A 26,657-nucleotide genomic window follows, 5' to 3' on the forward strand; every position below is an offset into this window, starting at 1 on the left:
CATGTGTTTTGTGGATCTGCAGAAGGCGTTCGACCGTGTCCCTCGGGGCAGCCTGTGGGGAGTGCTCCGGCAGTACGGGGTCCTTTGCTAAGGGCTATCCGGTCCCTGTACGACCGCAGCAGGAGCTTGGTCGCATTGCCGCTAGTAAGTCAAACCTGTTTCCAGTGCACGTTGGCCCCCGCCAGGGCTGCCCTTTGTCACCGGTTGTGTTCATTATTTTTATGGACAGAATTTCTAGGCGCAGCCAGGGTGTAGAGGGGGTCTGGTTTGGGAACCACAGAATCTCGTCTCTGCTGTTTGCGGACGATGTGGTTCTGTTGGCTTCGACAAATCAGCCCCAGCCTGCACTGGGGCGGTTTGCAGCCGAGTGTGAAGCGTCCGGGATGAAAATCAGCACCTCCAAATCCGAGGCCATGGTTCTCGACCGGAAAAAAGTGCTTTGCCCTCTTCAGGTCAGTGGAGTGTCCTTGCCTCAAGTGGAGGAGTTTAAGTATCTCGGGGTCTTGTTCACGAGTGAGGGACAGATGGAGCGTGAGATCGATAGACGGATCGGTGCAGCATCTGCAGTGATGCAATCGCTGTATCGGACCGTTGTGGTGAAGAGAGAGCCAGAGTAGGGGGTAAAGCTCTCGATTTACCGATCGATCTACGTTCCGATCCTCACCTATGGTCATGAGATTTAGCTCATGACCGAAAGAACGAGATCGCGAGTACAAGCGGCCGAGACGAGTTTCCTCCGCAGGGTGGCTGGGCGCTCCCTTAGAGATAGGGTGAGGAGCTCGGTCACTCGGGAGGAGCTCGGAATCGAGCCACTGCTCCTCCATGTCAAAAGGAGTCAGTTGAGGTGGCTCGGGCATCTTTTCCGGATGCCCCCTGGACGCCTCGCTGGAGAGGTGTTCCGGGCACGTCCCACTGGGAGGAGGCCCCAGGGAAGACCCAGGACACGCTGGAGGGACTATATCTCTCTGCTGGCTTGGGAACGCCTTGGGGTGCCCCCGGACGAGCTGGAGGAGGTGTGTGTGGATCGTGAGGTCTGGGCGGCTTTGCTTGAGCTGCTGCCCCCCGACCCGACTCCGGATAAAGCGGAAGAAAATGGATGGATGGACGGATGCTGGTATGATTTTGTTGATTATGTATTTGTATTTTAATCTTAGTCTACTAATAGTTTTTGATGCATGGGTGGTATGTATTTAATGTATTGGATGTGTTTGTACAGAAAACCCCCCTCTGCCCAAGACAAATTTCTTCCTATGGATCTTGAGATGTGCTGTAAAGAGGAACGGACCAAACTGCCCAAAGATAGGTGCACCAAATTTGTGGCATCATATTCAATAAGACTTGAGGCTGTAATTGCTGCCAAAAGTGCATCAACAAAGTATTGAGCAAAAGCTGTGAATACTTATGTACATGTGACTTCTTAGTTTTTTTTTTTTTTTTAATAACTTCTCAAAAATTAAAAAAAAAATAATAATGTCAGTATGGGGGGTTGCGAGTAGAATTTTGAGGGGGGGAAAAAATTTTACTCCATTTTGGAATAAGGCTGTAACATAAAATGTGGACAAAGTGAAGCGCCATGAATACTTTCCAGACACACAGTATTTTCAACCAAAAAAAAAAAAAGTCAACACTTGCTAAAAAAGAATTATGTACAATTCAAACAAAGGTATTCTTCAATGGAAGTCTTTTATATGTCTAAAGTTGAGAGTAGTCTCCATCAATGAGGAAAAGCAGTTGCTGGTGCCGGCTGACACGGTGGGTTTTACTGTGGGCCTTTCTGCTGTCAATCACTGAGCCAGCTGTCTGTTAAGTCCTGCTGGGGATTTGTTTCATTTCTTCCTCCTCACTTTGGGTTTTTTCACCGGTCGGAGGTACGGGTTGTCAATCATATTCTCCTCACTGGCCTTTGCAGAGGGAACAACACCGCTGGATGGAAGCATGGAGTTCTCTTTGTCAGCTCCCGGATCATCCTGAATGAAGGCAGCAATTATTACACAAAATTCTGAATTAGAAACTACAATTAACTCCTGCAATAAACTGCAATCAAAACATCTTTGGTTGTGTTCATATTTGCTCTTTTTTTCAGTTTTTAAATCAGGTGTCTTAACCCCTCTCACACCTGCAAAATGTTCAGCAACCCAACTCTGAAAACACTGGAATGTCCACATAATTTAGCACTTGGAATGTGGGATCTTATTAAATCAGACTCTGCAAAAACTGCAAATACTGTTAACCAACAAAAAAAAAGGAGAAAAAAGGAAAAAGAAAACATTGTAAGCTAACATGCCAGGAGCAAAATGGATCATTTTTTAGTGTGAAAATCTACCAGTGAGAAGACAGTTTGGGGCAACCAAAAAAAGAAGTAGAGGACAATCTTGATTGGCTTCTCTCCACAGTGCATCCCGTATCAGGCGCCTCTGCGCGTCAAAGACCCAGACTCACTGCTCGCACTAAACAAGAAGTGAGACTAAATATGTATAAAAGTTTATCATTTAAGGTAAAATGTTATGTCAAAGACATTGAAAAATACACAGAGATGTTTAAATGTTAAAGAAAACAATGTTTAAAATATGACAATAGTTTTTTTTTAAAATGTTTAAAATGTCTGAAAAGGGTGTAAAATGTGCATAAGAATAGAAAGTTCTTTTAAAATGTTTACAAAGGCTGTAAAATGTGTAAATGCATAGACAGTTCCTTAAAAACGCAAATATATTTAAAATGTGTTTAACAGGTATAAAAGAAACACAAAGATGTTGAAATTGTGTGTATGGGTGTGTGTGTGTGGGTCACTCTCCCACACTTTGAAAACCCCTGGTGTGTGTAGTACATTAAAATAAAGGACATTTCATACAATTTCCTGCTTCCTTCCTTCCTTTTCTCTCAGAAATTCTTTAAAGGGTAGTTGTAAAACAGCTAACTGATCATCTGCAGAGGAATGGTCTATTTGAAGAGTTTCAGTCAGGTTTTAGAATTCATCATAGTACAGAAACAGCATTAGTGAAGGTTACAAATGATCTTATGGCCTCAGACAGTGGACTCATCTCTGTGCTTGTTCTGTTAGACCTCAGTGCTGCTTTTGATACTGTTGACCATAAAATTTTATTACAGAGATTAGAGCATGCCATAGGTATTACAGGCACTGCGCTGCGGTGGTTTGAATCATATTTATCTAATAGATTACAATTTGTACATGTAAATGGGGAATCTTCTTCACAGACTAAGGTTAATTATGGAGTTCCACAAGGTTCTGTGCTAGGACCAATTTTATTCACTTTATACATGCTTCCCTTAGGCAGTATTAGACGGCATTGCTTAAATTTTCATTGTTACGCAGATGATACCCAGCTTTATCTATCCATGAAGCCAGAGGACAGACACCAATTAGCTAAACTGCAGGATTGTCTTACAGACATAAAGACATGGATGACCTCTAATTTCCTGCTTTTAAACTCAGATAAAACTGAAGTTATTGTACTTGCCCCCACAAATCTTAGAAACATGGTGTCTAACCAGATCCTTACTCTGGATGGCATTACCCTGACCTCTAGTAATACTGTGAGAAATCTTGGAGTCATTTTTGATCAGGATATATCATTCAAAGTGCATATTAAACAAATACGTAGGACTGCTTTTTTGCATTTGCGCAATATCTCTAAAATTAGAAAGGTCTTGTCTCAGAGTGATGCTGAAAAACTAATTCATGCATTTATTTCCTCTAGGCTGGACTATTGTAATTCATTATTATCAGGTTGTCCTAAAAGTTCCCTGAAAAGCCTTCAGTTAATTCAAAATGCTGCAGCTAGAGTACTGACGGGGACTAGAAGGAGAGAGCATATTTCACGCATATTGGCCTCTCTTCATTGGCTCCCTGTTAATTGTAGAATAGAATTTAAAATTCTTCTTCTTACTTATAAGGTTTTGAATAATCAGGTCCCATCTTATCTTAGGGACCTCATAGTACCATATCACCCCAATAGAGCGCTTCGCTCTCAGACTGCAGGCTTACTTGTAGTTCCTAGGGTTTTTAAGAGTAGAATGGGAGGCAGAGCCTTCAGCTTTCAGGCTCCTCTCCTGTGGAACCAGCTCCCAATTCAGATCAGGGAGACAGACACCCTCTCTACTTTTAAGATTAGGCTTAAAACTTTCCTTTTTGCTAAAGCTTATAGTTAGGGCTGAATCAGGTGACCCTGAACCATCCCTTAGTTATGCTGCTATAGACTTAGACTGCTGGGGGGTTCCCATGATGCACTGAGTGTTTCTTTCTCTTTTTGCTCTGTGTGCACCACTCTGCATTTAATCATTAGTGATTGATCTCTGCTCCCCTCCACAGCATGTCTTGTCCTGGTTCTCTCCCCTCAGCCCCAACCAGTCCCAGCAGAAGACTGCTCCTCCCTGAGCCTGGTTCTGCTGGAGGTTTCTTCCTGTTAAAAGGGAGTTTTTCCTTCCCACTGTCACCAAGTGCTTGCTCACAGGGGGTCGTTTTGACCGTTGGGGTTTTTACGTAATTATTGTATGGCCTTGCCTTACAATATAAAGCGCCTTGGGGCAACTGTTTGTTGTGATTTGGCACTATATAAATAAAACTGATTGATTTTTCATTGATTTGGCGTCTCCAGTTTCAACTACAAATGATGCATTTCTGATGATTCCAATTTCCATAATGTGGATATTGTTGTCCCATGATGGTCCTGTTCTTGTGTACTTGTTTGTTTTTGTGGGGTAGATTACAGCTTTGACTTTTTTGCTGGTGGAGGTATGTATGCATGCACACATATATATGTAATCCGTGCAGTGTATTGTGCAGATAATAGAAAACCTACAGGGAACAGATAGAGTTTCATTCTTTTTCTTTTGCCAGGAGCTGTGAGCAGGTGGTGCAACATTTTCTGACCTATGAGATTCTGTGATCTCAGCCAGCAGTAACGTTGCCAGCTGCAAATGTTTTACTCTGTTCGGAAGCTGCAAAGTTCATGCTGAACAGAAATACACAGCGATTGCAGATTTCTTTATTTTCAGAACAGATATTTTTATTTTTCGGAACAGTTTTATATAGGGCAGCACGGTGGCTTAGTGGTTAGCACTGCTGCCTTACAGTGAGAAGGTCATAAGATTAATTCCCACCCATTGCCTTTCTGTGTGGAGTTTACATGTTCTCCCCATGTTTTCTGACAATCTCAAAAAAAAAAAAAAAAAAAAAAAAAAAAAAAAAAAAAAAAACACCGTCTCACACCCTGAGCGGCTTCCCCCCTCCCGCTCCCCAAACTCGAACAGTTAACCCTCGCATGACAAAATGAACATTAACTCTGTGATCAACTTGTCCAAGTCCAGCAAATGCTCCAGAGGCTGTATTGTTGGTGTGAATAGTGATGCCGACGGCCTGAGTGCGCTTCTTTTAAGACCGCAATGCAGATGGCGTGCACGCCAAACACGTGCGCGATGCATTCATAATACACCCGTAATACTGCCGTGATAATCTTTTAGAATTCATCATATTACAGAAACAGCATTAGTGAAGGTTACAAATGATCTTCTTATGGCCTCAGACAGTGGACTCATCTCTGTGCTTGTTCTGTTAGACCTCAGTGCTGCTTTTGATACTGTTGACCATAAAATTTTATTACAGATTAGAGCATGCCATAGGTATTAAAGGCACTGCGCTGCGGTGGTTTGAATCATATTTATCTAATAGATTACAATTTGTTCATGTAAATGGGGAATCTTCTTCACAGACTAAGGTTAATTATGGAGTTCCACAAGGTTCTGTGCTAGGACCAATTTTATTCACTTTATACATGCTTCCCTTAGGCAGTATTATTAGACGGCATTGCTTAAATTTTCATTATTACGCAGATGATACCCAGCTTTATCTATCCATGAAGCCAGAGGACACACACAAATTAGCTAAACTGCAGGATTGTCTTACAGACATAAAAACATGGATGACCTCTAATTTCCTGCTTTTAAACTCAGATAAAACTGAAGTTATTGTACTTGGCCCCACAAATCTTAGAAACATGGTGTCTAACCAGATCCTTACTCTGGATGGCATTACCCTGACCTCTAGTAATACTGTGAGAAATCTTGGAGTCATTTTTGATCAGGATATGTCATTCAAAGTGCATATTAAACAAATATGTAGGACTGCTTTTTTGCATTTACGCAATATCTCTAAAATCAGAAAGGTCTTGTCTCAGAGTGATGCTGAAAAACTAATTCATGCATTTATTTCCTCTAGGCTGGACTATTGTAATTCATTATTATCAGGTTGTCCTAAAAGTTCCCTAAAAAGCCTTCAGTTAATTCAAAATGCTGCAGCTAGAGTACTGACGGGGACTAGAAGGAGAGAGCATATCTCACCCATATTGGCCTCTCTTCATTGGCTTCCTGTTAATTCTAGAATAGAATTTAAAATTCTTCTTCTTACTTATAAGGTTTTGAATAATCAGGTCCCATCTTATCTTAGGGACCTCGTAGTACCATATTACCCCAATAGAGCGCTTCGCTCTCAGACTGCAGGCTTACTTGTAGTTCCTAGGGTTTGTAAGAGTAGAATGGGAGGCAGAGCCTTCAGCTTTCAGGCTCCTCTCCTGTGGAACCAGCTCCCAATTCAGATCAGGGAGACAGACACCCTCTCTACTTTTAAGATTAGGCTTAAAACTTTCCTTTTTGCTAAAGCTTATAGTTAGGGCTGGATCAGGTGACCCTGAACCATCCCTTAGTTATGCTGCTATAGACGTAGACTGCTGGGGGGTTCCCATGATGCACTGTTTCTTTTTCTTTTTGCTCTGTATGCACCACTCTGCATTTAATCATTAGTGATCGATCTCTGCTCCCCTCCACAGCATGTCTTTTTCCTGGTTCTCTCCCTCAGCCCCAACCAGTCCCAGCAGAAGACTGCCCCTCCCTGAGCCTGGTTCTGCTGGAGGTTTCTTCCTGTTAAAAGGGAGTTTTTCCTTCCCACTGTAGCCAAGTGCTTGCTCACAGGGGGTCGTTTTGACCGTTGGGGTTTTACATAATTATTGTATGGCCTTGCCTTACAATATAAAGCGCCTTGGGGCAACTGTTTGTTGTGATTTGGCGCTATATAAAAAAAAATTGATTGATTGATTGATTGATTATTATCAGGTTGTCCTAAAAGTTCCCTGAAAAGCCTTCAGTTAATTCAAAATGCTCCAGCTAGAGTACTGACAGGGACTAGAAGGAGAGAGCATATCTCACCCATATTGGCCTCTCTTCATTGGCTTCCTGTTAATTCTAGAATAGAATTTAAAATTCTTCTTCTTACTTATAAGGTTTTGAATAATCAGGTCCCATCTTATCTTAGGGACCTCGTAGTACCATATCACCCCAATAGAGCGCTTCGCTCTCAGACTGCAGGCTTACTTGTAGTTCCTAGGGTTTGTAAGAGTAGAATGGGAGGCAGAGCCTTCAGCTTTCAGGCTCCTCTCCTGTGGAACCAGCTCCCAATTCAGATCAGGGAGACAGACACCCTCTCTACTTTTAAGATTAGGCTTAAAACTTTCCTTTTTGCTAAAGCTTATAGTTAGGGCTGGATCAGGTGACCCTGAACCATCCCCTAGTTATGCTGCTATAGACTTAGACTGCTGGGGGGTTCCCGTGATGCACTGAGTGTTTCTTTCTCTTTTTGCTCTGTATGCACCACTCTGCATTTAATCATTAGTGATTGATCTCTGCTCCCCTCCACAGCATGTCTTTTTCCTGGTCGTCTCCGTCAGCCCCAACCAGTCCCAGCAGAAGACTGCCCCTCCCTGAGCCTGGTTCTGCTGGAGATTTCTTCCTGTTAAAAGGGAGTTTTTCCTTCCCACTGTCGCCAAGTGCTTGCTCACAGGGGGTCATTTTGACCGTTGGGGTTTTTCCGTAATTATTGTATGGCCTTGCCTTACAATATAAAGCACCTTGGGGCAACTGTTTGTTGTGATTTGGCGCTATATAAATTGATTTGATTTGTTTAATAACTTTAAACCACAATGAAACAGGTTCTAAAAAGGGTTTAGGATTAATAAGGGTTTAAGGCTGATATATGCTACTGTTTCTGCAGGTCCATAACCACACAGAGCCCTCTGCATTGCTGCAAACCCTCCCCAAAGCCTTCTCTGTAGCCTGACGTGCACCTCCCAAAAACTGAAATGACAAAGACCACACGCACTGGTCATTTTTCCAGTTTCACTCCTTCCTCTCCAGTCATACTTAAAGTCTGAATAAAAATTGTTGCAGTGTGTACATCGATTACATTTCGATCATGAATCAAATACAGGAATGTTTGGCAGAATAAGTCCACAACTATGACCAACATTACAACACTGAGTCGAAAAACTACAAAGACGCTCAAATGATCACCAATTCACGGAGGGAAACTGCACATAACATTTGTTTGGAGGTCGATGAATGTATAAAGAGGTGGAGGTTGTTGAGTGACAAATTATTCCAGAAAAAGGAAACATGACCAGCAGCAGTGTTGGTGGAAAGACAATCCCTGCCTTGTTCTTCACGTCGCACCCCCTGCTATTCTGACATTAAATTGCATTGTGATACCAACCAACAGGATGGAGAACTTCAAAAGGGTCACACCTACATTGATGTGATTTACGGAGTTGTAGAAACAAAGAAACTCTTACAGCGATGATGTTTCCTGCTGTGTTATCGCTGTCCGTCTGGTCGTCCTGCTCAGAGGAGTCCGTTTCCTCGAGAGCCTGCAGTTCCAGCTCCGAGGGCAGGAGGGCGTTGAGGTACGGGATGGCAGTTGGCCGTGCAGCGATCACTGACGAGACCGTAACAAAGACTTCAACTCAGCAACCTAATTGTACTTCCACATACGAGGTCTGTCCAAAAAGTATCGGACCTTTTTATTTTTTGCAAAAACCGTACGGATTTGAATCACGTGTGATTGCATCAGCCAAGCTTGAACCTTTGTGCGCATGCGTGAGTTTTTTCACGCCTGTCGGTTGCGTCATTCGCCTGTGAGCAAGCTTTGTGTGAGCACTGGTCCACCCCTCTTGTCGGATTTTTATTGCGAATAAATGTCTGAATGATTTGTAGCTTTGCTGCATCAATTTTTTTCCAGAAACTGTGAGAGACCTCCAGGTGGACACCATTCGGAAAATTAATATGGCTTTCAGGGACAATTTTGAGGGGATTACACAGATTAAGGAGTGTTACTGCCACTTTAAGGACGGCCCACAACTGCTGAGAGTGCGCCATGCTCCCAGCGCCGATCGACAGGCTCAGACCCCGCTGAAACAACCAGATCATTTCCAATGTGAAGGCTTTGTTGATCCAGGACGTCGTCTGACTTTCACAAAAAGGCAGGAGACGTGGACATCAGCACTTTTTCGGCACATTCCACTGTTAAAGGAGTTTTTTTTCATGGAAAGAAAACCGGACGGATGTGCCACCGTGTCGTTCATGGCGCGGGACAAAACCACCTCCGTGTTGGTCTCACAGAACGGCTTTGAGATGGCTTTCAGACGGCTGTCGGTGGGTTTTCAGTCGTGTGACTAACCGAGAAATTGTGCATGAGCTGGACATGCCAGAACATGTCCTGTGAGGCTTCATCACGGCGTTGCTTTGCGCCATGCGGCTCCACCGCGACGCGCGGAATTCCTCCGCTCCTCTTTCCATGGGGAAAACTCCTGTAACAGTGGAATGTGCCGTTCATTTCTAAACTGGATGCTGTCTTGATCCAGTATGTCGTCTGACTAGCACAGGAATTGTGAAAAGACGTGGACATCAGCACTTTTTCGGCACATTGAGACAGACGTGCGGAGGAGTTCCACGCATCGCGGCAGAGCCGCATGGCGCAAAGCATGCGGCTCAAAGCCTTCACGTTGGAAATGATCTGGTTGTTTCAGAGAGGTGGGAGCCTGTTGATCGGCGCTGGGAGTGCGGCGCGTTCTCAGCAGTTGTGGGCCGTCCTTAAAGTGGCAGTAACACTCCTTAATTTGTGCAATCCCCACAAAATCGTCCCTGAAAGCCATAATAATTTTCCGAACGGTGTCCACCTGGAGGTCTCTCACAGTTCCTGGAAAAAAATTGATGCAGCAAAGCTTCAAATCGTTCAGACATTTATTCGCAATAAAAATCTGACGAGAGGGGTGGACCACTGCTCACACAAAGCCTGCTCACAGGCGAATGACGCAACCGACAGGCATGAAAAATCTCACGCTTGCGCACGAAGGTTCAAGCTTGGCTGATGCAATCACACGTGATTCAAATCCATATGGTTTTGCAAAAAATAAAAAGGTCCGATACTTTTTGGACAGACCTCGTACGTGTGCATGCATGACCTTGTACACACTAAGACCAGCAGTGTGTTCAGCTACAACAAACAGTGTTGCACTTTATTGGAGTTGCTCACATGGGAAGGCAGTGATGTCATCTTTGAAGAAGCTCTGAGTTTCTCCTGTTTTGGCCATGAAGCGTGTCAATGCTCGCTCCACGTCTCTCCTCTGAGTGGCTGCCTTCTCTCGCACAACTTGGTACTCTGACACAGGCTCTCTGAATGTCTGAATGACACACACACACACACACACACACACACACACAATAATCAAGTGGGGTACTTTCTGAAATGTGCTTCAGGACTGACAGCTCCTATCATCCAGTAGAATGAAAATAATATTTTATGGATTCTATTGTAGCATCACAAAGACAATCGTTTACCCCTATTCTGACATATTTATGAATGATTAATCAGACAGCAGCGGTTTATAGAAGAATACATTTATTAAGTTAATTTCGGTTCATGTTTTCAGTGAAGAGAAAATTCTTGTATTATTGAAATTTACTACATGAAACTTTTTTAAACCACATTTTATCCATAAATACCACACAGTTTTTACTCACGGGGGTTTTGATGTAGGTGTGAGGGTCTGGGAACTCTGGGAAATAGCTGGGGATGTAACACGGATGTGTGCGCTTCCGTCCAGCAGACAGCGCTTTGGGAATCACAGGGGGGTTTGTCACTGGAGCTGAAATTCACACCACACAAACATTTCTTACATCCAAAAGCTGCTCAACAAAATTACAGTTTATGGTCAACTTAGTATTCATGCATATTTAAATAAGGTTATAACCTAGAAATGTCACTGTGAACACATCTACTTACGGGCGGTGATAACCATCCTCTGTGATCGTTTGGCATACACGGGCAGAGTTTCCACACTGAGGCCTGCAGTTACACAAACGCATTTACTGATGCCACTAGTAATTATCGCGTGCTAACAATACCTTATTAGCCTGACAGCTTCATACTTACCCATTTCAATGAGTGTAGCCACTGTGTCGGCCAGAGTAGGGACACTCCTGGCCGTGTGTTCGCAATAAGCTTTAGCGCTGCGACCTATTTCAGTTATATCTGAAAGTGGAACACAAAGAAACAGTCAGAAAATCGCTGACCTACACTAAGGTTAGATTGTGATTCAGTTTCTTTATTTACAAAATGACATGAAAATTTATGAAAAGATTAACAAACATTGCTTGCACTAAAACGCAAAAGCCAGTAAATTTTTGTAATTTATATGCCGATGAATTTGTATCTTATCACAATAACATGAGACTCGCTACATTTCTACAGAAGATCAAGCACCAAATTTGGTATAAATACTTCTGAGAAGTCCTTTTCTTCGAAAAAGCCATTAGCCTCATGAAATTTAAATTTTAGGGGGGTATAATGTTGAACTCATTGCTTCAACAGTCCATTCTGGATGTTTCCAGGCTTCATGCGCTGATATGGGTGCAAAGCAAACTTCATCACAGAGAATCTCTGTGTGTGCTACCCAAACTTAGTTTAGCCCGCAAGCTAATGCAGTTTACTGGGGTTTGGCTGTGCATAAGTAACTACTTAAACCTACAGGTAAGAGTTAAGTAAGCAGTGGGGACGAGCATTAATCCAAAGGACATGGCTGACTTTAAAAGCAAAGAATACTACCTCTACTACTAAACCCTTACACCCCAAATACTATCACATGTTCTGTAGCATGTGTGCTGTAGCATGTGTGTTCTATAGCACACATGTACACTTATTAAAAAAAAAAATACAATCCATTGACAAAGCATGAAAATATTGCCTGTAGTTCATTTCAAATCCTCCCTCGTCCACAGTGTAAACAGGTACAACACTGAAATAAACCAAGATTGTGCAAATATATGATGAAAATGCATATTTCTGAGCACCATCTTTAAAACTTAAGTGGCTAACAGCTTTTTTTTTTTTTTTGGCAGAAAGTACAGGTGCTGGTCAAATAATTAGAATATCATGAAAAAGTTGATTTATTTCAGTAATTTCTTTCAAAAAGTGAAACTTATATAATGTATACATTCATTCCACAGACTGATATATTTCAAGTGTTTATTTCTTAACTCCAAACACCTGCAAAGGTCTTAAACTGGTCTCTCAGTCTAGTTCTGTGGGCTACACAATCATGGGGAAGACTGCTGACTTGACATCTTGTCTGGGCTAAAGACAAAAAGGACTCTGGACTGCTGCTGAGTGCTCCAAAGTTATGTTCTCTGATCAAAGTACATTTTGCATTTCCTTTGGAAATCAAGGTCCCAGAGTCTGGATGAAGAGAGGAGAGGCACAGAATCCACGTTGCTTGAGGTCCAGTGTAAAGTTTCCACAGTCAGTGATGGTTTGGGTGCCATGTCATCTGCTGGTGTTGGTCCACTGTTTTTTCTGAGGTCCAAGGTAAACACAGCCATCTACCAGGAAGTTGCAGAGCACTTCATGCTTCCTGCTGCCTACCAACTTTATGGAGATGCGGATTTCATTTTCCAACAGGACCTGCACACAGCACCAAAGCTACCAGTACCTGGTTTACCATGGTATCCCTGTTCTTAACTGGACAGCAAACTCACCTGACCTTTAACCCCATAGAAAATCTATGGGGTATTGTGAAGAGGAAGATGCCACACGCCAGACCCAACAATGCAGAAGAGCTGAATGCCACTATCAGAGCAACCTGGGCTCTCATACCACCTGAGCAGTGCCACAGACTGATCGACTCCGTGCCACGCCGCATTACTGCAGGAAATCAGGCAAAAGGAGCCCTGACTACGTACTGAGTGCTGGACATGCTCATACAACCCCAGTTCCAATGAAATTGGGACGTTGTGTAAAATGTAAATAAAACAGAATACGATTTTCAAATCCTCTTCAACCTATTCAACTGAATACACCACAAAGACAAGATATTTAATGTTCAAACTGATAAACTTTATTGTTTTTGTGCAAATATTTGCTCATTTTGAAATGGATGCCTGTAACAGGTTTCAAAAAAGCTGGGACAGTGGTATGTTTCCCACTGTGTTACATCACCTTTCCTTCTAACAACACTCAATAAGCGTTTGGGAACTGAGAACACTAATTGTTGAAGCTTTGTAGGTTGAATTCTTTCCCATTCTTGCTTGATGTACAACTTCAGTTGTTCAATAGTCCGGGGTCTCCGTTGTCGTATTTTGCGCTTCATAATGCGTCACACATTTTCAATGGGCGACAGGTCTGGACTGCAGGCAGGCCAGTCTAGTACCCGCACTCTTACTATGAAGCCACGCTGTTGCAACACGTGCAGAATGTGGCTTGGCATTGTCTTGCTGAAATAAGCAGGGACGTCCCTGAAAAAGACGTTGCTTGGATGGCAGCATGTGTTGCTCCAAAACCTGGATGTACCTTTCAGCATTGATGGTGCCATCACAGATGTGTAAGTTGTCCATGTCATGGGCACTAACACACCCCCATACCATCACAGATGCTGGCTTTTGAACTTTGTGCTGGTAACAATCTGGATGGTCTTTTTCCTCTTTTGTCCAGAGGACACGACGTCCATGATTTCCAAAAACAATTTGAAATGTGGACTCATCAGACCACAGCACACTTTTCCACTTTGTGTCTCTCCATTTCAAATGAGCTCGTGCCCAGAGAAGGCAGCGTTTCTAGATGTTGTTGATGTTTGGCTTTCACTTTGCATGGAGTGTAGATGATGGAATCCTTAAATTCCTTGCAACTGAACGTTGAGAAACATTGTTCTTATACTGTTGGACTATTTTTTCACGCAGTTGTTCACAAAGTGGTGATCCTCGCCCCATCTTTGCCTGTGAACGGCTGAGCCTTTTGGGGATGCTCCTTTTATACCCAATCATGACACTCACAGTTAGTGTCCTCAGTTCCCAAACGCTTATTGAGTGTTGTTAGAAGGAAAGGTGATGTAACACAGTGGTAAACATACCAGTGTCCCAGCTTTTTTTGAAACATGTTACAGGCATCCATTTCAAAATGAGCAAATATTTGCACAAAAGCAATAAAGTTTATCGGTTGGCCAACATTTCTAAACATCTTTTTTTGTATTGGTCTAATATTCTAATTTTCTGAGATACTGAATTTAGGATTTTCATTAGTTGTCAGTTCTAATCATCAAAATTAAAATAAACATTTGAAATATATCAGTCTGTGTGTAATGAATAAATATCATATACAAGTTTCACTTTTTGAATGGCAATACTGAAATAAATCAACTTTTTCATGATATTCCTATAGACCAAGAAGTACCATTGCGCCAAGTTTGGTTCTTGCATCACAAAATGAAAGCTTCTTATGATATATGCATTTATCTGCTGCACAACATGAAGTTAACTCTCCAAGACCTCTGACAAGTTCCACATTGGGTGAGCTATACAATGCTTCAATTCTAATTCTGGCTAAAAGGGGGCAGCGTGTCTGAAAGCTTGCTTGACAAGGATTTTGTGTATTAAGGTGAAACTTGGTCACCTCACCAAGACATCAACAAATTTACACATTGGGAGCATTTTCTAGTCCAACTGTGGCCACCGTGGGCTTGTGTGTCTGAAATCGAGTGTATGCATTAACACCACGAGGACTTCGTGGATCGGAATAAAACTTGCTCAGACCTTGCAAAAGCTCAAGGTTTGATTAATAGAGAGCACTGGAGACAGGTAAGCACATGTATCATGCTGTTCTAGTTTAAAGTTTTCATTTGCTCCAGTTTTGAATTGTTTTATATTAGGGCCCAGTCACATGGCACTAGCTGAACAAACGTAAAAAAGTCACAAAGTCACAAATTGTTGAGAAAAAGTGGATGAATGAGCCTGTACTTCTCCCATCACAAAAAAGCCTGCGAGTCCAGAGCGCATACAAGAACTAAACAAAACCAAAACTAACAAATGAAAAAACGAAGCAAACAGGGACCTTGATGCCTTAAACAAAATTAAAACAAAACATTCATGATGACGTGACTTGACAGCGAGTATTAGACTGAGCACCAGCCTGTGATCATTTCTGCAGCCAACGTGTGCATCTATACACGTAGAGGCTGAGAATTTTGTAGCGTAAAGAAAAAAATAATGTAATTCTCATACACCCAAATACTGCAGCCTGTATGAATGTGGACCTGAAGGCTAAATAGTGCAGACTTTCCATTACAGGAAAAGTAATGATGATCATCCAATCCAAATAAGTCTATTAAAAAAACATCTTAAAATGTGCATGGAATTATTTGTGCAGGTTTGTGTTAGCACAAGCAAAACTGGGTCTCTCATCTCAGATATCCAACTTGTCAGCAGACTACAGAACACAGCACAAAAAAATGGCTCATTTTGGTCTATATGGAATAATGCAAAAACAATCAATCATGCAGTTATGAGAATGTGACATTGCTGTGATTCAAACATACAGCTCTGCATTATCTCCGTGAGGGTTTCCACTGCTGCCTTCTCAGCGCTTTCAAAACCACTCTCTGTCAGCAGGGCACTCACAACGACCTGTAGGGTGCGGCGTCGGGCCAGGTGATAGTTCTCTGCTGGGCTGGAGACCGCCTTAGCACCGCCACGCTGGAAAACAATGAGAAGACACTGTCAAACACTGCACGTTTAAACTGCCATCAAAGTGCTTTACAGAAATAAAGACTAACATTAAAAAAATGACATATATGAAAGTTATACAGATAGAATAATCACAATCAATGACAATAAAATAATCATAAGACAGCACAATGATGCCACTCGTTCACCGGGCAGCATGGTGACTTAATGATGAGCACTGGTGCCTCACAGCAAGGACGTCATGGGATCACTTCCTGCGCTTTCTGTGTGGAGTTTGCACGTTCTCTCCATATCTGCATGGGTTTCTTCCCACAATTAAAACATGCTTCTTTAGGGTCTGCTCCTTTCTCTGCCCCTGAGCAAGGCAGCTTCTCTACATCTGACATGCTGGCCTTCGCCACACAAGCTGAAGTAGAAACATCTGGAATTGAACCAAACGCCTACATCACAGAGGAGCAGACTCACCTGCTCCGCCTTTATTGCATTTAATGTATTTCTATTCTGTCTTAAATGTTTATGACAGACTTCGTACCCTCTTATCTTTTAAGGTGTTTACAGGCATAAACGTACATAAACAATTCTATAGCTAGAATTGCACCCTTCCATCAGGTGTTTTGTCTTCATTTAGTTGCCTTGGGGCAACTGTTTGTTGTGATTTGGCGCTATATAAAAAAAAAGTTGATTGATTGATTGATTTATACTTTTGCTCATACCCAATTCCTACAGTAAATTTGAGCAAGTTTTGTCTTTATTTAGTAGAGTTGCATAGGGGATACATTTTCTGGCAGCCACCATCTGTCAGCCTGCCAGAATTTGTATCCCCTATCTTTATAGCTAGAATTGCAACCTACCATCAGGTGTTTTATCTTAATTTATACTTTAGCTCATCCACAATTACTACAGTAACTTTCAGGAAGTTTTGTCTTTATTTGGTGGAGTTGCATAGGGGATACATTTTCTGGCAGCCACCATCTGTTGGCCTGCCAGAATTTGTATCCCCTATCTTTACAGCTGGAATTTCAACAACATAACTGTAGGAACAGAGTCACAGGATGAATATAATAATGTTTTGGAATATTGAAAATTATCACTCATGGATAATTTTACCTCGGGGCACCACCTAGTTCAAAGTATAGGTGCTTTTAGTTTAAGCATTCATTAATTGATTAGTCTCAATTTAATTAATAAGTCTCAGTTTCTAAAGGATAAGCTCTGCAGGTCAGATCCGACACCCTCTGTAAAACCATACAAAAATCACAGACAACTTCACACGTTTAAGATATTTATTTAACTCTGGCAAGAGTTAAATAACAGGACGTATCACAGTGATCAATTTAATGATGACATTCAATGAGCAATGATTATATGATGTTCAGATAATTTGGTTTCGTAGCGGAAGTTTTAGGAGTAAGATTCGTCCTAAATTAACAGGTAATTTACTTTGGTATTATTAACCTGAGAGAAGATTAATGATTTTGAATAGAGTTAAATAAAGCCACTCTGTTTATCTACTTACTTTGCGCAGTGCAGCGGGTCACTGTGAGGTCCGATGTTGGAATCGTCTGGTTCAGTCGACGCTCTGTCCCGCCACACAGCTTCATCAGGGACCTTGGCTTCCCTGAAAACCCCTTTTTGTCTGATCATTTCTTAATAACATTTACTTTAATGGACTACCCAGCAGTGGGGAATAAGTTTCATTACAGTAGAAGTCTTTCTGAAAGCGCTGTAACTAGGTTTAAGGATATGATTCCTTCTTTATGTTCTCCAATGCCATATACCAACACATTGCAGAGTAGCTACCTAAACTCTGTGAGTGCGATAGATTATCTCATCAATAGCTTTACATCCTCATTGACCACAACTTTGGATGCTGTAGCTCCTCTGAAAAAGAGAACCTTAAATCAGAAGTGCCTGACTCCGTGGTATAACCCACAAACTCGCAGCTTAAAGCAGATAACCCGTAAGCTGGAGAGGAAATGGCGTCTCACTAATTTAGAAGATCTTCATTTAGCCTGGAAAAAGAGTCTGTTGCTCTATAAAAAGCCCTCCGTAAAGCTAGGACATCTTACTATTCATCACTAATTGAAGAAAATAAGAACAACCCCAGGTTTCTTTTCAGCACTGTAGCCAGACTGACAGAGTCAGAGCTCTATTGAGCCGAGTACTCAAACTTTAACTAGTAATGACTTCATGACTTTCTTTGCAAATAAAATTTTAACTATTAGAGAAAAAAATATTCATAACCATCCCAAAGACATATCTTTATGTTCGACTGCTTTCAGTAATGATGGTATTTGGTTAGACTCTTTCTCTCCGATTGTTCTGTCTGAGTTACTTTCATTAGTCACTTCCTGCAAACCATCAACATGTCTATTAGATCCCATTCCTACCAGGCTTCTCAAGGAAGCCCTACCATTAATTAATGCTTTGATCTTAAATATGATCAATCTATCTTTATTAGTTGGCTATGTACCACAGGCTTTTAAGGTGGCAGTAATTAAACCATTACTTAAAAAGCCATCACTTGACCCAGCTATCTTAGCTAATTATAGGCCAATCGCCAACCTTCCTTTTCTCTCAAAAATTCTTGAAAGGGTAGTTGTAAAACAACTAACTGATCATCTGCAGAGGAATGGTCTATTTGAAGAGATAAAATTTTATTACAGAGATTAGAGCATGCCATAGGTATTAAAGGCACTGCGCTGCGGTGGTCTGAATCATATTTATCTAATAGATTACAATTTGTTCATGTAAATGGGGAGTCTTCTTCACGGACTAAGGTTAATTATGGAGTTCCACAAGGTTCTGTGCTAGGACCGATTTTATTCACTTTATACATGCTTCCCTTAGGCAGTATTATTAGAAAGCATTGCTTAAATTTTCATTTTTACACAGATGATACCCAGCTTTATCTATCCATGAAGCCAGAGGACACACACCAATTAGTTAAACTGCAGGAATGTCTTTCAGACATAAAGACATGGATGACCTCTAATTTCCTGCTTTTAAATTCAGATAAAACTGAAATTATTGTACTTGGCCCCACAAATCTTAGAAACATGGTGTCTAACCAGATTCTTACTCTGGATGGCATTACCCTGACCTCTAGTAATACTGTGAGAAATCTTGGAGTCATTTTTGATCAGGATATGTCATTCAATGCGCATATTAAGCAAATATGTAGGACTGCTTTTTTGCATTTGCGCAATATCTCTAAAATTAGAAAGGTCTTGTCTCGGAGTGATGCTGAAAAGCTAATTCATGCATTTATTTCTTCTAGGCTGGACTATTGTAATTCATTATTATCAGGTTGTCCTAAAAGTTCCATGAAAAGCCTTCAGTTAATTCAAAATGCTGCAGCTAGAGTACTGACAGGGACTAGAAGGAGAGAGCATATTTCACCCATACTGGCTTCTCTTTATTGTCTCCCTGTTAATTCCAGAATAGAATTTAAAATTCTTCTTCTTACTTATAAGGTTTTGAATAATCAGGTCCCATCTTATCTTAGGGACCTCATAGTACCATATCACCCCAATAGAGCGCTTCGCTCTCAGACTGCAGGCTTACTTGTAGTTCCTAGGGTTTGTAACAGTAGAATGGGAGGCAGAGCCTTCAGCTTTCAGGCTCCTCTCCTGTGGAACCAGCTCCCAATTCGGATCAGGGAGACAGACACCCTCTCTACTTTTAAGATTAAGCTTAAAACTTTCCTTTTTGCTAAAGCTTATAGTTAGGGCTGGATCAGGTGACCCTGAACCATCCCTTAGTTATGCTGCTATAGACTTAGACTGCTGGGGGGTTCCCATGATGCACTGAGTGTTTCTTTCTCTTTCTGCTCTGTATGCGCCACTCTGCTTTTAATCATTAGTGATTGATCTCTGCTCTCTTCCACAGCATGTCTTTCTCCTGATTCTCTCCCCTCAGCCCCAACCAGTCCAAGTAGAAGACTGCCCCTCCCTGAGCCTGGTTCTGCTGGAGGTTTCTTCCTGTTAAAGGGGAGTTTTTCCTTCCCACTGTCGCCAAGTGCTTGCTCATAGGGGGTCGTTTTGACCGTTGGGGTTTTTCTGTAATTATTGTATGGCTTTTGCCTTACAATATAAAGTGTCTTGGGGCAACTGTTTGTTGTGATTTGGCGCTATATAAATAAACTTGATTTGATTTGGATTTGGACAGAGTATAACACATCCATTATAAAACTTTCATGCATAAATAGAAAAGAGTTACATGTTTCCTTTTCTCTTTTTGTTTTGTTCTTTTGTTACAACCATACAATGAAATTTCCTTTTTAAAATGTGGTTAGGTTTTTGAGCCTTGCAGGAAATCAATCCTGTCCTTCCCAAATCGTCCCACAGGGGTCACTCTTGTTCCATGGTTAGATTTGGATTTATCTAGCAGAAATGAAAAAAACATAATATTTAGTCAATTTCAACCCCACAAACTTTGCCATAATCTGTGGATCACGGCCAATCGAGCAATTTCCTTTTGAGTCTAGTGTGAAAAACCTCTTTTTAGGACTTTTGGTGAAGAAAGTGTCTTTCTGTGGAGGTGTTTATGTGAGAGAGGAGTTAAGTTGCATCTGGTTTGGGATGCTGATAAGAATTCACAGCTCCGTGTGGAATGCTCTTTGGGTAATCTTAAATCCTGAATGTGGTGGGGGGCTTAGAGCGTCTTCTCTTTGACACCTGGAGATATACCAGGCCTTGCTGTATGGAGTTTATCTTTCTTTGAAGAAACTCAATGGCCTCATCTTAATGCAAGCTTAAGATGTTGGCTGTTTGATCACAGCTTTCCGCTACATAACGTATTGCTTTAAGAAAGGGTGCCATACTTATTGACAAAAACACAGCATAAAAGTATTTTCAGAGTAAAGGATAGGATGGAGGTGAGCAATGTGAACCCCTACCTTAACTTTATTTGCCACTCAGTCTCATGCCAGCTTGTGGTGACACTATGAAAAGTACAGTACAGTGGTCCCTCGCTATAACGCAGTTCACCTTTTGCGGCCTCGCAGTTTCACGGATTTTTTTAGTCCAGTTTTACATGCTTTTTTTTTTACAGCACATTGTGTTCTGCGTCCTCATCAAGCAGGCTGGTCGTGGCACCGCGAAGGGAGAGTACGCGCATTATGTTCTGCGTGTCCGTTTATAAGAATCTTCTCGCCCAGAAGAAAAAAAAGTGCCAACAACTACCCATAACTGTGTTCTTCACTCGGAAAAAGACACCTGCACCGAGGCGTCAAACAGTGGAAAAAGACATGACAGAGGAGCGGCGCCACGATGAAGAGGCGCAATCAGAGGAACTGTGAAATACTGGTCAGTCACTATTAATAATTTCTTATGTGTCCAGACCTTGTAGGTTGATTGTTAAAATTAAATTCGTTAGTTCTAAAAGCCACCATAATTATTTATAGGAAAACGTTCTATTTTTATTTCTCAAACAAATGTTTGGGCCTGAAAACAGGTTTGTCTTATTTTTCTACTAAGGTTTGAACTTTGAGAGTGTTTACACACGAGAGAAAAGTGAGAAAATGTTAATGCCTGTTTGAGAAAAGTGTATAAAGTGTGTCGTGAGGGGTTTTACAGCCTTAAAATGTCTATAATAATTGTAAAAAATAACGCTGTCTACTTTGAGGATTTTGCCTATTGCGGGCTATTTTTAGAACGTAACTCCTGCGATAAACGACAGACCACTGTAATCCCCTATGCAACTCCACTAAATAAAGACAAAACTTCCTGAAAGTTGCTGTAGTAATTGTGGATGAGCTAAAGTATAAATGAAGATAAAACACCTGATGGTAGGGTGCAATTCCAGCTATAAAGACAGGGGATACAAATTCTGTCAGGCTGACAGAAAATATATCCCTTATGCAACTCTACTATATAAAGAAAAAACTTCCTCAAATTTACTGTAGTAATTGTGGATGAGCTAAAGTATATATCACTATGAAACACCTGATGGTAAGGTGCAATATCAGCGATAAAGATAGGGGATACAAATTCTGGCAGGCTGACAGATGGTGGCTGTCAGAAAATGTTATCCCCTATGCAGCTCCACTAAATAAAGACAAAACTTCCTCAAATTTACTGTAGTAATTGTGGATGAGCTAAAGTATGTATCACTATGAACCACCTGATGGTAAGGTGCAATATCAGCGATAAAGATAGGGGATATAAATTCTGGCAGGCCAACAGATGGTGGCTGCCAGAAAATGTATCCCCTATGCAACTCTACTAAATAAAGACAAAACTTCCTAAAATTTACTGTAATAACTGTGGATGAGCTAAAGTATATATGAAGTTGAAATATCTGATGGTAGGGTGCAATTTTAATTTAACAGGTCAGTCCCATTGTGATCAAGATCTCTTTTGCAAGGGAGAACTGAACATGTATAAATTTTCCAATTCACCTAACTTGCATGTCTTTAAATGTGGGAGGAAATTGAAGCACCCGGAGGAAACCCACACAAACATGGGGAGAACATGCAAACTCCACAAAGAAAGGCCACAGGTGGGAATTGAAGCAATGACCTTCTTGCTCTGAGGCAACATGCGCTAACCACAAAGTTAATGTGCTTATTAATCTATAAGATACAGACAGATAGCAGGGGTGGTGGCCAAGTGTTTAGTGCACCTGGTTTCAGTAACAAAGGTTCCTGGTTTGAACCCCACCCATGCCACATTTCACTGTGTAATGTGACGTTGCAGCAGGAAGGGCATCTGGTGTACAGCGTGTGCCAAATCAACATGCAGACCGTCCTTGCATCTGCTGTGGTGACCCTGAAGTAAATCATGGGAGCAGCCAAAGGAACTTAATATATTTGTAAATTTTACAAAAAAAAAAAAAGGTTGAATATCAGCATGGCCATGGCAATTCAACATGAAAAAGACCATTAATATTTTTTAATTACAGGTTTAAATTGTAAAATTTACATAAAGATGTATGTGCAAACCATTCACATATTCATTGTAATTTTGACAGAATTCCCCTGGAAACTACAGCTGACAGAATTTTTCTGTTAAAACAGCTGGATTTTTTTACAGTGTAAAAGCTGAATTTTGTTTCTTGTAAACCAAAACAACCATCACCCACATCACGTTTGTCTGCTTATCTGTTATTTAAAACAGGAACAAGTCACAGACAAGTACAAGAGTGTACAGTTTATAACTTCATATTTTAATCTCGAATGAACGAACTGAAGAGTGAAAATCATTGGATTATCTTGACGGTGGTGCGATCATAAACGTCTTACAGCGTCTTTTTTAATAAACGTCTTCAGCGTTTTTTTTATGTTGGACACCGTTCCTGTGTCTGTGCGTGTAATCGACGTGAAGACACGGATGCATTAAACGTCGACAAAACATTATGAAACTTATTTTTTAATGTCATGTATTGAACAACCAACATGCTGTTATTTTTGTCTGGGAGCAGCAGGAGAACGTTTAAAGAGCTGCAGAACGTCTGGAGGCGCTGCACTGAGTGAAGGCGCGCTCCCGCGCCAGGGGATACAAATTCTGACGGGGATCAGTACTTTGGCACGACACCTGGACGGCGGTGGGATCGAACCCGGACGGCTCGCACCATTCCTCTGCCACAAGAGGCGGGCCGACCGTGCGAAAAAAAAAAAAAAAAAAAAAAAAAAAAAAAAACGGGGTGGGGGGGGGTTGTCCTGACGGGGGGTTCGTGGTTACGTTACGGCAGAGCGTAACGAGCGTTGTGAAATGATCCGTTCGTAAGTCAGAGGCGACTGCAAGGGAAGCTCAGCTTCCCTTAAAATGTCATAAAATAAGTCATCAAATATATACTGTTGTGTGTACATGTCATTGACTAAATATGCGCTACAACGCGCTCAACTTTTGTTCAGAATCACCTTCTTATCACTGGTAACGACACGGCTTTCCTCTCACTCAAACCCGCAGTTTCAACAGTGTGGATGCCGACTTCAATAGCAACACAAAGCATGTAGCGAAACGAGACGAGTCATTGGATAAATGCTGAGCTTTGTCCCGCCCATCGGACTCTCAGAGTGTCTGGGGGTCTATGGGGCAGTGGGCAGGCCTCGGCTGGCCCGGACGCTCAGCTTCTGCATGATGATTGGATGATCTGTCTGAGGCTGAATCCCTTTTTGATTGACAGCGAAATGAGCGAATCAGCGATCTTTTGGTGTAAACATCCGTGGGAGACTTTCCTAATCCTCTTAGTGGCATTTTCTTTGTTAAAAACGACTAGCGACAAATCGAGCTTCTATTTCTAGTGTTTTTTTTTTGTAGCAGCTTGTGTTTGGAGACTGACTTCTATCACTCTTTCTGACTTCTATCGCAGTTTCTGTCCCTACCGAGCAGCGGGTGCTGCTGAGCTCCTCCACCGTCACAAAGCGCTCACAGGCGGACAAACTTCACACGAGCCTCGCGCCAGTCCCAGCTAGCGAGCTAGCTAGGTAGCAAGCCGCACATAATGGCAACCAATTTGAATGTTGTGGACCGGATTTCGGCGAAGCCATTTGATAGTCTTCCTCACGAAGAGAGTTAAACAGCAGGGCAGATCTCAGATTAATTTGGTGCAAAAGGTGGGGAAAAGTAGCTCAGCTCTCAATGGTTTGCAGGCCAAAGTTAAAGCAATAGCCCCCAGTGCAATGTTTGTGCATTGCTATGCACACACATTGCTGTTATGTTGTGGATTTCTCTGTTCATTTTGGAGATTATTTAAGTATTATATTTATTATTTAAGTATTTAATTTTGATTACAACTTTATTTTTCTGTAAGATAATGTGAATGTCATTTGATTGTATTTGGATATTGAACATTCTGCACACCATTGCACATCTGAAAGAAATTAAACTATTTAACGTGTTTACTATAAATGCAGTCTCCTGCCTGCTGATGTTACTTTCAAATAGTTAAATTAATGAGCCATACTTATACATCACACTGTATGTAGAAGTTAATTAAAACATATTTATGAGTTTGACACCGGTATGATGTAAGATAATTAGAAATAATGCTAATGACTGTGGGTACGTTACACACATAACAGTGTAGCCTATGGAATAATAAGGCATCTGGTGCTGAGGTGATGGCAGGGGGGCCCCCAAAAGAAATTCTGCTTAAGGCCTCATAAAGGCTTGGGCCGGCCCTGCTGGTAAATGGGCTACGAGCTAGTTTTTTTATTTGTTCACTAAGCTAATGGGCCTTAAAACGGTCTAAAAAGCATTATTTTCAATTAGATGCTTTTTGCTTTTTAGATGCGTCAGAAGCACTGCGTCAAAAGCCGAGCTAAACCGACACTTCTGACAGGAGCGCGCATTGCCGCTTGTCGGCAGTCGCATCAGTTCAATCCAATCCAACTTTCGATGCTCTGAGCTGTGACGTACCTTTGCGTTGTCCAATAGGAACAACGCGTCAGGCCAAAACACGGAAGACTAGTGGCAGAAACCATAGGCATATATATGAATAGACTGAGCATTGGCTGCTGTGGCGCAAGAAATGCGGCCGCCATCTTGGAAGGGGCGTCCTACCAATTAGTCCTATTGTACACAAAAGTCCACAAAGTCACAAAAGATGCCTGCCCACTGTGCGGCCTATTTTTGTTCACATAGGCGGACTATACTACATAGGCACACGCAGGGGGGTTTCGCCCGGGGAGTAAATCACTCTAGGACCACCACTGCTCTACCAGGTCAGCCAAAGGGACCTTCATCCCGCTACATTTGTTTATACAAGTAGTTCCAAATTTTACTACCAGAGTCTTCCCGTGCGAACAGCCACTTCCATAAATACATTATGAATTGTGTTTGTTGTGACAGCGTGTGCAGACTCGGACACATATCATCGTTTGATCGTTACACTGTTAACGATGGTGCCTGTACATGAATAGTGTCGTCCTTTAAAGCGACGAATAAACCCGTTATAGAGATGTATTTAATAAACTGTATTTTACAGTGACAGCGTAAGATCTAGCTTTGAGCCCTTTTAGCTTCGCGTTAGCTGGCGGTGCGATAATGAGCATAAAAACCTTCCCTTACCGCTCCTGCATTCAGTGGACCTCCCGACGACACCGCAGGATCCGCCATCCGTAATTATTTGAACACTTATTGTTTTTCTTGTCTGAAAGTGGCCTTTTTAGTAGAAATATATAGTTAACCGACAACCACTGTAACTACCGACAGTAAACACCAAACACTGAGCGCCGACAACGTCATTTCCGGTATCTGAGCGGATGTCAGTATGACGCGTTTTATGCTGCGTTCAGAGCCATCGGAATTTCGGAGATTCTGAGCTCGAAGTCGGGGAAAAATGAACGCTTTCAATGCTACTCGGGGTGAAATATGCTTATTACTGCAGCAGATAACAGAAACAATCTTTCAAATGGTGATACAAGCACCAAATTCAGCACAAATGCTCCTAGATATTACTCTTCTGAAAAAAAAAAAAAAAATGGCCACTTGAGGGGTCGATTGAAGAATTACAGAGGGGTCAAAATTAAGAGATGTTCCAAACATATTGAAAACTGTACCATATTGTTTGTCTGATCATAAATATTCCCAAAGGTATAGTTTGTACTATCTATTACTGAATGTTATGGAGTTATGGGGTAAAAACAGCAAAAATGGTGACAAAGGTCAATTTCAGTTTCAGGGGTCAAAAATTAAAGTTACTTAAATTTTGGTTTAAAAAAAAGTAGTGCAAATTATAGCTTGAGCTAATAGGATTAATAAATGGAATAGTTTTGACTGTATTGAATGTTTGGTCTCCAAAGTCTAACAATGTCAACTTCCATTGGATTCTATGACACGTGACATATGTAACCCCATAAC

At 41.6% G+C, this 26,657-nt stretch overlaps 1 protein-coding gene across 1 annotated transcript; it reads right to left on the reverse strand.

The window, feature by feature from the left end:
- Window positions 1-1,578: 1,578 nt before the first annotated feature.
- On the reverse strand, window positions 1,579-26,026 carry taf8 (TAF8 RNA polymerase II, TATA box binding protein (TBP)-associated factor). The gene is made up of 8 exons (XM_034173379.1): window positions 25,866-26,026; window positions 15,702-15,858; window positions 11,273-11,371; window positions 11,123-11,185; window positions 10,861-10,985; window positions 10,373-10,520; window positions 8,634-8,776; window positions 1,579-1,967 (listed from the first exon to the last, which is right to left on the reverse strand). The coding sequence occupies exons 1-8, from the start codon at window positions 25,911-25,913 to the stop codon at window positions 1,827-1,829; spliced, it is 924 nt and encodes a 307-aa protein (XP_034029270.1). The 5' UTR covers window positions 25,914-26,026; the 3' UTR covers window positions 1,579-1,826.
- Between the last annotated feature and the right edge of the window lie 631 nt (window positions 26,027-26,657).

Source organism: Thalassophryne amazonica, chromosome 6 (genome assembly GCF_902500255.1).
Source record: "Thalassophryne amazonica chromosome 6, fThaAma1.1, whole genome shotgun sequence".
In the NCBI taxonomy this organism is placed as follows: Eukaryota; Metazoa; Chordata; class Actinopteri; order Batrachoidiformes; family Batrachoididae; genus Thalassophryne; species Thalassophryne amazonica.

Coding starts and splice junctions, on each gene's coding strand:
- taf8 (XM_034173379.1), bottom strand. CDS start 25,913: ATGGCGGATCCTGCGGTGTCGTCGGGAGGTCCACTGAATGCAGGAGCG. Junction 8,777..10,372: donor TGACATCACTGCCTTCCCAT/GTGAGCAACTCC, acceptor CGGTCTCGTCAG/TGATCGCTGCACGGCCAACT. Junction 1,968..8,633: donor CAGCAGGAAACATCATCGCT/GTAAGAGTTTCT, acceptor GCCTTCATTCAG/GATGATCCGGGAGCTGACAA.